Here is a 12339-nt window from a genome sequence, read left to right as displayed (position 1 = left end):
AGCATAAGTATACAAATCAATAAAAAATGAGATATAACAAAACATTATACATAGCACTGCCATGTAACAAGCAGCAAAGGCATTAAAGGAAAGGTTTAACAAAGTTCTACTGTTTTAATGGCTTTACTATTCTTCAGTCCATATAATGTTTCAATATAGTGTCTGATTTCTATTTTGAATTGTTGTATGTGTGGTTTCTTTTTAGTCTATTTGCATTTGTGAATATAATATTTTCCATATAAAATAAAGAGGTTCAAAACAGTCTTTTACAATCAATATCATTCTTATCATAAAAAATATAATGTCTCTTTTTTTCTAAATGTTTAACTGAACCAGCTCAAGTCCCTAGAGACAACCAATCAGACAGTGGGTGACGTAAACCGCGTTACGTCACAGTCAGCTGTTCGATGAGGAAGTAAACAAACGTTGAACTGAACAGACAACGCGACGAAAAAAAGGTACAAAACTCTGCTGTAGTTGCTTCTAGCGAATATAATATTTAGTCGTCGTATCATTTAACCCTCTGTGCTTGATTGCTGAGCTGCTTTGTCACAGTTGTTTTCTCGCAGCTGAATAATATTTGACATGATTATGTGAAGTAGAAAGTTGCTGTGGCTGTGTCTTGTTAGCTGGAACGTTAGCAACACATATGTATGGTAGCAACAGTATCCACAGTATCCTCATGTTTGTTACAGTTGTTTTTCTGTAGTCTATCAGTAAAGTGATGTGACAGCCCAACAAATATTGTATTTTACGGGTAAAAAATGGATGGAATGGATGTTGAAGAAATAAATGTTGGATTTTTTCTTGTTTCATGGTCAGCTGTACAAGCTTTAGTCTGACGTTACATGACTGTTGTGCTACTTTAATATTAGCTTTAGATGACCAACAGACGACTATTTGTATGGAAGGTTTAAAATGCCTAATAAAAACAAATCAAACAAAGAAACTGAAGTGAAAAACAATACACAATGTTATTTGAAATCCCTTCTTATGTATGCATTTACTGTCTCATAATTAAATAAGGAACATACACAGGACAATCATTTAGTTTTGTTTTCTGTCATGTGATTTGGTTTTAATGTGTCACGGACATGTCACAATAATGAAAAACAAGTCATTCAGTTATTAAAGACAAACAAAGTGACTGTAATTTAACATATGTTTTTAATGTTATTATGTCATTATGTAAATGTATCCATAATAAGGAAATATGACAATTTGTTTTGTATTTGACTTTATGTCTTTGTTTGGTTTGTTTTCAGTCTGGCATTTAAACTGCTTCATATGTTGAGTGTGTTAGTGTAGACTTAAGACTAAAACTGCAGTCTGAAAAGAAAACTTCTCCTGGATCTACTGTAGCTTGGATTATACCTCATTTGTACGTCACTTTGGACAAATGCTTCTGTCGAATGAATGTAATTGAAAACTATAAAATGCTGTTTGCTTTCATTATTCATTTCCAAGAGCCCTAAGTGATGTCTTAAGTGAATTTGCTTTGTCCGACCATGATTCTCATATCAGTCTTCCCTCATATGCTGTGTGAATAAACAGAGAGTAAAAAGTAAATTGGCTATGAGAGAATATTTCTATATCATGTCTCTGTGAACCAGACAGTCCTCTGAATTCAGATATTTGGACTTAAGTGAAACATTTCTCTTTCTATTGTGTGTTTAACTTTCTTGCTCCTTCTATTTTAACTTCAGGACCGGCTCTCCAAATGGTGTCCCTGATTTGCACTTTAAAAGACCATCGAGACGATGTCAACTGGTGTGCTTTCTCAGCAAAACTGTTTGCAACGTGTTCTGGAGACAAAACCCTCCGAATATACAACACCCATGACTTCTCAGAGCTGCCCTTCTCGCCGCTGTCAGGACATGGCTACAGCGTCCACTGCTGCTGCTTCAGCGCCTGTGGACAGTTCCTCGCCTCATGTTCCACAGATGCGACCACAGTGATCTGGTCGATGGTCACGGGCGAGATCGAGGCCGTCCTGGAGCATCCTGGTCGCAGCCCTGTCAGGATCTGTGCGCTCTCTCCTGACTCTGCCCACCTGGTTTCTGGTGCGTCAGATGGCACTTTGGCTCTGTGGGATTTCCCCTCGAAACAGCTGCGCAGGTAAAGTTGATAGATGGCATTTTTCTACAAACAATTAGTTGATTTGACAGAAAATTAATTTTGATTATCAGTTAAAAGCAATAATGCCAAATATTCAGTGTTTGAAGCTTCTCAGAAGTGAATAGTTGATGCTTTGGGTCTCAAACAAATGATGTGGATATGTCAGCTATGGCTCGCGGAGAATATGAAGTACATTTTTCACTATTTTCTCACATAATTATTAACCAATTCATTGAGAAAATTATGGGCAAATGAATTGATAACTGAAATAATAGTTAGTTGGAGCCCTGCAGTACGTAGGCTAACCAGTAGGCTAATAGTGTATACCCATGAAAACAGTCTTCAAAACAAATGTCTTTAAATTTCTTATCTATTTATTAGTACTAAAACAATTAGTTGATTAATTGATCAACTGAAAATAAATCAACAGTTTATCAAGGAAATTGTTATGAAGAAAAAAATGGCAGCTTTACTATGTTTAATATTAATTTAAATAGAATATCTTTGGGTTGTAGAGCATTAGTTAGACAAAAGAAGAAACTGGCACTTTAGTGTGAAAGGCATTTTTCTCTGCTTTAGGACATTTTATAACCTAAATGATTAATAGATTTATTGAAAAAATTCAACAATTGAACAATTAATAATAAAAATAATTTGTTACTTAAAGTGGGTGCCACAAGATTTGTTCCTTTCATTGTTTTTTTTATTTTATTTTGCATTTCTAATAATGTTTTGCTGCGTTAAAAAAAAGGAAAGGAAAAGGAAAAGGAAATTAAGTATATTTTATGATGATTTTTCAAACATATGAAAACAGAAAAAAATAAGATATGAGGGTTCCTTGACAGACAAATTCCTATGAAGTTGTAGTGTGGTTTAAAAAAGTTTGGGAACTGCTGCTTTATACAGCTACAGACAACAGGAAAGTCTTTATGACAGTATATCTTCACAAAACATGCCGAAACCTCAATGCACACAACACTCATCGCACTGTTTGCACAGTGTTTGCATTTACATGATAAAATATTTGCAATATCCTGACAGCATTCATGTCTTGAGCGATGACTATAAAGTTGAATTGAACTGAAAAAGCTGTTAACGCAGCTGCTATGGTCATTATGTTTGTGAAGGACCGGATCAGTGAACGACACGACGATGGTAGCCTGCTCCTTCAGCCCCTGCAGCCAGGTGTTTGTGACCGGCTCCACCTATGGAGACCTGCGTCTGTGGGATCTGGACATGAACCAGCTCCATGCAGAGAAGAATGCCCACGACCTGGGGGTGACCTGCTGCGCCTTCGCTCCCAGCATCCTTAGCGGTGAGAGAATAAAAAGAATAAAACTCAATTTATATATTAGTTAATACATTTTTTTTAAAACACAAACTTGTAACATAAACATTTTTGGCAAGAATCCCTCAAATCAAGAGTTTTACGGAGGTACAGTATACACAAAGTCATGATAGTAAATATATAAAATATATCAATTATAGTTAAACAATGACAGTAAAAAGGAGATGACCTTTTGAACAGTAAACTTTACATGAAATTAAATTCGTTTAAATAATAATCAGCTACACATAAAACTGCAGCCTATGAAACCTGCAAAGTGCTGCAATTTCTTATTTGCATATTTGTCAACATTTATACTGATATCAGTGCTCACTTTGGCCAATGTTATCGGTCCACTGGTTTATCAGCATAATCTTAGTTACATGGAGTCACATTCACAAGACAAATCCACAGGTCATCCCTTGTGGAAGATGCAAATTGTAGCATCGCAGCGTCCAGACCTGCAGTGTCAGTGAGTGTAATGTTGACGTTTTGTCCAAATCCTGTCAGCGTGTCTGCAATAAACAGAGGCTGGTCTGATTCCGCTGCCACTTTACTGACGTTTAGCCTCATGTCAAGACTGATTGTTGTTTCTGAAAAGTTGGACTGTAATTTATTTTAAATTATGGACTAATATTATTTTGTTTTTGTCTTTCAGGCAGTCAAGTCGTGCAGTTTCATTTGGCATCCTGCGGGCAAGACAGTCATCTGAAGATCTGGGCAATAAACAAGTTCGGCTCTGGAGGTACATCTCCAAAGATGTCTCTCTTTCTCTCTCTCTCTGCCATTATTTACAAAGTCTCAAGGATATGAGCTAAGATTGTAAACCTGTTTACCCAGACACACTGTGCCTGTGTAAAGTGCTGCTGTACAAGGCAGTATTTGACTATTATGTTGTTATACGCGATGTGTTGTTACAGTCAGTGGATAATATACATGTACAATAGCTGTCTGAATGATGTGCAGTTTCAGTATTAACTATCTGACTGCAGCCCTCATAACATCAACCCTTCATTTATGTAGCTGTTTTAAAAATTTGTCCTGAATCGAGGTGACAGAAACAGCCTCACCTGCAGCACAGTAAGTATGTCTTGCTGGTCGGTGGGAATAACTGATTAATTTGTGTGTATGACATCAGTTGTTTCTCTCTCTCTCGTAGCCTATAAGATGCAGCTTCTCCACACATTAACCAGCCAGTCGGCTCCAGTCCTCTCGTGTGCATACTCCTCAGACGGGCAGCTGCTTGTGTCTGGGTAAGATCGTAAGTTTAAGCCAGCACGAATACACAAGACACACAAAAGAAAGCAAAAAATTCTAGAGATGGCTGCCAAAGAGCAACCTTTGCAATATTTCCTGGACGCCCGATGACAGCTCAGGGAGTGGTGTAGAGTGTATGAAGGGCTCATGCTGCATAGTACTGTCAGTCATGTACTGTAGAGCCTAAAACATTTTTTGCATGTTTTGCCCCCTTAAATGAAGATTATGGACACTTTACATACAAGTTTTTTGATTAATTTCCTAGTTTCCACTCAGCCATTGTTATCTAAGAAAGAGCAGCATGAAAACGAACTTTCAGAGGCTTAAAACTTGTGTTTAGTAAGTTAAGTAGTAATGAGATTTTCCTGAGTAACTTTTATGAAAATGATTGATAGTATGTTTATTGAAGCGCCATCATCTAGAATTTGAGAGTCTTCTGCTGAAAAATGTTGTGTTTATGAGATTTATTGTCAGAACACCACATGACAAAAATAAACTAACAAGAAAGTCATCGAAAGATTAATTTGATGTATTTTTTGTTTCGTGCATAATATCACAACAGCACCCTCACTCTCAGCCCGCTGTTTCACTTTACTGCGATCTGTAAAGTTTACCTTCAGCATGACTTCAACATGAACCTTTCCTACGCCTGGTTGAACATTAATAATTTATTAGAGCAGAAGAGTCTCTGTTCACAGTTGTATTGTCACACAATTACAATGTCAGCAAAAGCAGATAAAATGTTCAGAGTGATGCATGTCTGTTAATTTATTTTAATAGCTGCCTTAATGAAAAATCTTAACTCTCTTAGTGCAGTTTGTGAAATTGCCTTGTATTTAATAGGATAAAAATGCAAAACCAACAGTATGGTGGCTTAATAGAGACATTTCTAATCAAAATTCACAAGAAATTGCTACAATTACATAACCAAATGCCAGTTCCGTATTTTACATCAGTTGTTTGATCTTAAATAGATCAAGAGGTGATAGATCCATGTCTTCATCTGTTCAGGATCAAGAGACTGGCGTAAAATATAGATTTTTGTTTGCCTGGACTCTTAATTAGGCCACGCTCGACACATACATGTAAATTAAAGTGCAGTACTTCAATAGAACCACTGGAGGGAGACATGGATTGCTTTGTTTTTCAAAGAAGTGACTGGATCTGATTTTATGTTTTTATGTCCTTCAGCTCAGTTGACAAAACGGTTACAGTCTATGATGCAGTGAGTAACTCTTCTTTATAATCATTTATTTAGTAGTAAAACGTTTAGTAACCAAGTTAAATACTGCACCTCTCATGACTAAACATTCATGTTTTGTTTTATTCATGTTTTTTTTCTTTGCAGAAAAACGCAGTTTTGCTTTACACGTTGAACCAGCACGAGAGGTAAATATTCATGTTTTATATATCGCTACATACAAGTTTTTATTACTGGATCTAAACATGAATTTGTACAATTCTCAGAATAAATACATTCATTTCTATCTCCTCCTGTCACATAATATAGATCTAATGTTTAGTTAGTGCTCATATTATTTGATCATATGATGTGTCATTTAACATTTTTGAATCTAGACAAAAGTCTTATATCGGATATTGTGGTTTTCACGTCTAAAAGTTTGCATTTCTTTTTTTTTTTTTCAAAACTTCATTGAGTTTCCAAATAAATGACAGATAACAAGTAGCATGTCAAGCTTCAATTCAGAGTTTAAGTGATTATAAAACAGAACAAGAAAGGGCATATATATATATATATATATATATATATATATATATATATATATATATATATATATATATATATATATATATATATATATATATATATATATGGGAAATAAAATAAGTTACATTTCAACAAGATCTGGATACCAAAGAACATATATTTTTTTATAAATATTTAGGTTTTCATTTCGGTTAAACACAAACAACTTAAAATTAATTTTCAAATATTTTAATACATATCTTGACAAATGGATATTGAGATAATGTTACATAGTTACCGTAATAATAATTTTGTTCATATTGACAACTGCTGTACTCTCCACCACTTGATGTCGTTTGTGCAGAATTCCTAAGTATCGGCATAAATGTCCGATATGCGCCAATATTTTTAGTTTAAAAAAAACTTAATATATATTTATATATATATATATATATTGTTCTATTTGTGTGTGTGTGTTTTTTTTAATAGTTATTTATAATTATTAAATTCGCTGTGAAGTTTACAGTTTTAGTGCACTGATATCCTATGTCCATTACATATCTTTGTCACAAGTGTTTATTTGAGTGCTCATTGCAAAACACACACACACACACACACACACACACACACACACACATATATATGGATATCTGACTTTTTTTTACTACCTAAAACCTAATATTGGTATTGGCCCCAAAAATCCAGTATTGGTCGACTCTATTACTAACATGTACAAGTTCCTATTTAATAACCTTCTCCACTGCAAGATGTTTTGCATTGCTAACACTTACTTGCACATAACTTGACAAATATGATGAGATGTCACAGTGAAACATTCCCAGACAAGTTTTAGGAGGTTTAAATATCTTCTGTTTGTTTACTTATATAAACTGCGAGCAGTATATTTCAGAGCAAAAGCTTCTTCTCGACTCACTTCAACATTCAACCACTTGTATACAACAAGATATCAGTTGTAAGGAAGGCAGCAATATCACAGACTTAATGTTTATTTGTACAGGGACAAGTATATAGAAGAACTTGTGCCACATACCACAACCTAAGCAATTGTGATGCAGTGTGGCTGCAAAAGATGCCTTTGGAATTTTTAGAAAAAGGTTGGACCGCTTCGTGTCTTACACCCCTGCACATACATTTACATATAAGCTCCAGCTGAATGATCACACTTAAAAGCTATTTATACATCCATCCAACCACCTGTGATTGAAAGGCAGCAAGCTCACTTCCTTTCAGTCCGACAGATTGAAAGGCATTTTGGAAAATCAGTGACTGAAGTGGAAGAAGATGGGAGGCAAGTTGAGGGAAAGTGGATAAATGCCAAAAAAAAGTAAACCCCAACACTTGACAGCATACCTCCACAAAACAGAGTGTCTCAAGGCCTGTTAGTGCATTTCTATCTCTTTTAGAAACTGTTTGAAGCCAACTAGCTTTTGTGGATCAACGTTTCTGAGCAATCCAGCTTAGGTTTTGGAGAGATTGTCCTCATTAACGTTGCCTTTGACTTTCTCGATTCTTCCAAAAATTTTATTTTAATCCTTATTTAGATCTTAGTATAGCCTTTGATGTGGAAAGCCATCACTGGATTGGCCCTCTGATGCAGAGCATTTCCGTCACTGCTACATATTTAAGTCTGTAGTTCCCACCTTTTAACCCTCCATGCACCAAACTGCAGCCTCAGATCTTCAGATAGCACCCGGCCAGCTGCTCCAGGCCTCAGATTTGGGGTGTTTGAGCTTCAGTTTCCAACTTGAAATGCCTTCAAAATCTCTAAAATCACTTCTTACAACTTATTTTTACAGATTTTGTGTGATTTTGCTCAATGTTTTGAAATTGTTTTTGATTTATATATTTTAAGGCTATGATATTTGCTTAGAAACTTTTTCACAATTTTTACAATTATTTATTGTAATATTTATAATATTTTTAAATTCTTTTTATTATAAAGAGAAATCAGGTATGCCTCGTTGCTAACAGAACCAACATTCAAGTGATGACTGTCCTCTGCTGCAGGTACGTGACAGCATGTTCCTTCTCGCCAACTTCACCACTAATTGCTACAGGATCCATGGATAAGACCGTAAACATCTGGAGGGTGGAGGACGGATGCAGCAGCCGTGGTGGGAACAACACAAACACACACAACACTCCAACATTGTCGATATTTTGATGAAGATTAATTCAATTTGTTTCGTCTTCTCCTTTTTTTTTTTTTTTTTTGTGGCTACCTCCTTTACTTCACCTTGCGTCCAATTGAAAGATGGGAAGTCACTGCCTGGTTAGTTTTCTTTTGATCTTCAAATCTGTTTTTGACACTTGAAAGAATTGTAAAAGTTACCTTTATAAAGCCAAATGTATACTACTGTAAACAATAGCAACCAGTTGTCACAGACCAGTTTTTAATCTCCCGTCTTTGTTCCCAGGTGAGATGTTGTGTTTGTCAGCTCTGAAAACAAAAAAAACTTCACAACCAGACTTAAAAATGCTGTATATACTGTATATTCTGTCAAATATGGCTATAGCTTTGAGTAGTCGCTTAAATCTTTTGGCAGCCCCACAGGAAGAGTTGCACCTCGATACAAAGTTGAGATGTTAAACTGGTTTCATCCCTTTTCCTAAATCACTCCTCAGTCTCAAGAGTCACAAGTTTGCTCACAGACAGCATTGCCTTTGCACACATTCACGACTTCTTATTATGTTTTCTGTTTTTCAGAGGAGTCTTCCCTGACATCAGGTGAAGGTAGGAAGTTTCTTCATTTATACCTGTAAGAAAGCATGCCTTACTGTGAAGGATATTACACTGAGGTACCTATAAAAAGTTAGTAAATAGACATACAATATGTTCACAAAAAACTATAAGTTGTTGCCAAGTCCAAGTTTGGTCTAGCGTTAAACTTGGTTTTCACATTTTAGTTTCATCCTATGTTGATGAAAATGTCGATGAAACCTCTCAACATTCATCAATATAATGACACAAGCTATTCAAGCCACAGCTCTCTAAGCAATAATTAGTCAGCAGGATTCCAAGATAGTCCTGTGTGAAGATCATTTTCAAAAAGACAACGCAGCTGTGAAAGACCGACCGTCTTGCTTTGACTCACCCTCTCAGGAACAACCTCAGCAGGTCGATCGAAGCTGCTGGTCAGTGATTGGTCAGAGGAGGATGTGTCAGCGTGGCTGCTGGAGGAAGGACTCGAGGGATTGGTGGACAAATTCAGGGCCAACAACATAGATGGGACCGAGCTGCTCAATCTCACCAAGGAAACGCTGGCGTCAGAGCTGCACATAGGTGAGGAGGACATACATCACACTCTGCTCAGCGAGTCCAGACTTCTTCAGTCCCTTGTTCTCTCACAGTCCTGATGCTTTTTAATAAACATGTGTCCAAAATGTAAGAGTATAAAGCCAGTCTTATGGGTATTACACACCCGGTCTCTTGTGCAAATGAACATGGACGTGTTTGGATTAGGGTTTTTGTACCTATTTACATGGATAAAAGGTGGCACATTAAATTAAAGTAAGGGTGAAGGAGTAAATGAATGTTGATGTGGGTTTTACTCAGCAAGATTACATAATATTAGGCTGCACTGAAAAAGCACTAAGCTTTGAGGCTTCAGCAGTTCTGACTTTAATCTGGAGCACTTCATCAGTTACATAACCCAATCCCCAAAACAGTATTTCCCATAAGGTATAAAGTGGATTTACACCTAATATCATTAGGCCTTCTTGGTTTTTTCCAAGTCTGTCTGAAGTGGTGTTTGTGGAAATTTTGGTTTATCAGATTTTGGGGTATATTTTTGGCATTTTTTTTTTCTGCAAGATTTGCAACCACAGAGCTAAAATAAGAGTGTCACGTAGTTGATGTCAGTCTACCAGCTAGACCAGTATTCGTCATGTAGTTGTCAGCAAATGTTTGTTGTATTGCCATGCCGTCATTTCCATCCCACAGTCCCTGTCAATCACTCCTCAGTTTACACAGCTTCAGAGCTGCGACAGTGAGAGTTGACATCATCTCAGTTTTTTAGTATTTTGTAGCATGCAGCCTTCCTTTTTAGCAAAACTAACTCAGAGAACAGAACCGAGTAGCAAACATATTTTATCCAGTGCAATAAAAGACAGAGAAATAGGCATATTTTTCAAAGGTGGGAGTGAAATCAATAAGTCCTCTCTAAAGAGGCAGCATAATAAAATGAAACAGAATGTACTGGTAAGATTATCAGGGAGGCTGTGTTGCCTGTTCTGCTGTAGTTAACAGTTTTATAAGTATTTAATCTTAAAATGCTGCTAATTCTGGCTGTCAGGTTCTGCCAAAATATTACTAAAATAACAAAATGCACACGAGTGATACTGCCTGCTTAGTATCTAACTTTGATTTGGACAGACAGTCAGCAAACATGCTCTTCTCCCAGCGTGTTCACTCTCACCCACGCTCACATTTGCCATCCAAGAGTGAAAAGTGTTAAACATGAATAACAAACACCCAGAATCTTGATATCGATATTATCATTATTGTATGCGTTAGCGTTCAGGTCGGTCCACATTGTTCCATTTGATGCTCCAGCAGTTTCTATTTAATGAGAGCACACAGCATAACGATTGGTTTGTCTTTCTTGTGTGTGTGTGTTTGTATAGAGTCAGTAGGCTTGCGCAGCAAAGTCCTGAGGAAGGTGGAGGAGCTGAAGAGTGAGTCGGTGTGTTCGGGTATTCCTGATGAGTTCTTGTGTCCAATCACCAGAGAGTTGATGAGGGAGCCGGTCATTGCTGCTGGTGAGCAAACATCAGACACAGCTCACACTCACAGCTTTTCCCCTTTAGCACAATTTACACATAATGACATAACATCATAAGTTACAGTCTCATTAAATACAGGCTCCAGTTGTTAACGTGAAGGGATGTTCTCGTATTTGCCTGTTTAATTTTACAGACGGATATTCGTATGAAAGAGAAGCCATCGAGAGCTGGATCAACACCAAGAACCGCTCCAGCCCCATGACCAACCTGCCCTTACTGACCACTCTGCTCACCCCCAATCACACCCTGAAGATGGCTATTGGTCGGTGGAAGACCAGTCACTAGCATCCTGAAGAGCTCCCACCATTCCCCAACTATTTTCTCTAAAGTAGAAAGAAACCAGAATCCAGTGCTCACCGGGATACTGCAGCTTTTCAAGTACAAGTGTGTCTTATTTTGTGCCATTTGAGGGCTTCTGCACAATGTGGAGGTTTCTTTAGTAGCACTAATTTGTAAAGTTGCATTAAGCATTTGACCAGAGCTTAGTCGATGGAAAATGCCAAATATTTGCTGGTTGCAGCTTCTCAAATGTGAGGATTTTAAGCTTTTTTTGTTTCATACATGATAGTAAACTGATTGTCTTAGGATTTCAGACTGTTGATTGGACAAAACAAGACATTTGAAGATGTCACCTTGGAATCTGCCAACTCATCTCATTCACCTGTGACTTATTTACCTTAGCGCTAGGTGGTTTTGCTCATAGTACAACCAGTGTGTGAGGGCAGAGAGTGATCAATTTGAAATGGACAGTTGTGGTTTGTTAATCCGAATAGCAAAAAATTATAGTGCTGGACAGAGAACACATGAAGATAAGAAGTGTTCCAAGATGTCGGTAACACCAAGCACTCCCAGTAAAAACATTTTAATTACAAAGTGCACAAGTAACGTTTCAATCTTAATCTTCATCAGATTCACCATTTGCTCAGGGGTATTCGAACGCACTTGTTGGTGGTATAAATAAGGCTATTAACTGAAGAAATGTTTAAAGGATATGGCTAGTGATTTTCTATATTTTTCTTATTGTCAACAAATCTCATGTGCAGAGCCAAACCAACAATGAATTGATCATATTTACCTAAGTATTGTGTGTGAATCCAAAGTCTGATATAACATATTCCTCTGT

At 36.9% G+C, this 12339-nt stretch overlaps 1 protein-coding gene across 2 annotated transcripts; it reads left to right on the top strand.

The window, feature by feature from the left end:
• Positions 1–374: 374 nt before the first annotated feature.
• On the top strand, positions 375–12285 carry wdsub1 (WD repeat, sterile alpha motif and U-box domain containing 1). Of its 2 annotated transcripts, XM_044352691.1 has the most exons (13): positions 375–458; positions 1707–2118; positions 3246–3433; positions 4104–4190; positions 4605–4698; positions 5894–5927; positions 6051–6091; positions 8439–8545; positions 8686–8703; positions 9139–9165; positions 9535–9714; positions 11058–11192; positions 11350–12285. In XM_044352691.1, the coding sequence occupies exons 2-13, from the start codon at positions 1721–1723 to the stop codon at positions 11499–11501; spliced, it is 1461 nt and encodes a 486-aa protein (XP_044208626.1). In that variant the 5' UTR covers positions 375–458; positions 1707–1720; the 3' UTR covers positions 11502–12285. The 2 variants fall into 2 exon arrangements, with proteins under 2 accessions (XP_044208626.1, XP_044208633.1); XM_044352698.1 differs by lacking the exon at positions 8686–8703.
• The last annotated feature ends 54 nt before the right edge of the window (positions 12286–12339 follow it).

This window comes from Thunnus albacares, chromosome 1 (assembly GCF_914725855.1).
Source record: "Thunnus albacares chromosome 1, fThuAlb1.1, whole genome shotgun sequence".
NCBI classification, from domain to species: Eukaryota; Metazoa; Chordata; class Actinopteri; order Scombriformes; family Scombridae; genus Thunnus; species Thunnus albacares.
This window is presented reverse-complemented; position numbering and strand designations above follow the sequence as displayed.

What these genes read in the sequence shown, in the direction of transcription:
- wdsub1 (XM_044352691.1), top strand. Translation starts at nt 1,721, where the DNA reads ATGGTGTCCCTGATTTGCACTTTAAAAGACCATCGAGACGATGTCAAC. An exon ending in CCCTCGAAACAGCTGCGCAG is followed by an intron (nt 2,119 to 3,245) that starts GTAAAGTTGATA and finishes ATGTTTGTGAAG; the next exon opens with GACCGGATCAGTGAACGACA. An exon ending in GGAGCCGGTCATTGCTGCTG is followed by an intron (nt 11,193 to 11,349) that starts GTGAGCAAACAT and finishes TTAATTTTACAG; the next exon opens with ACGGATATTCGTATGAAAGA.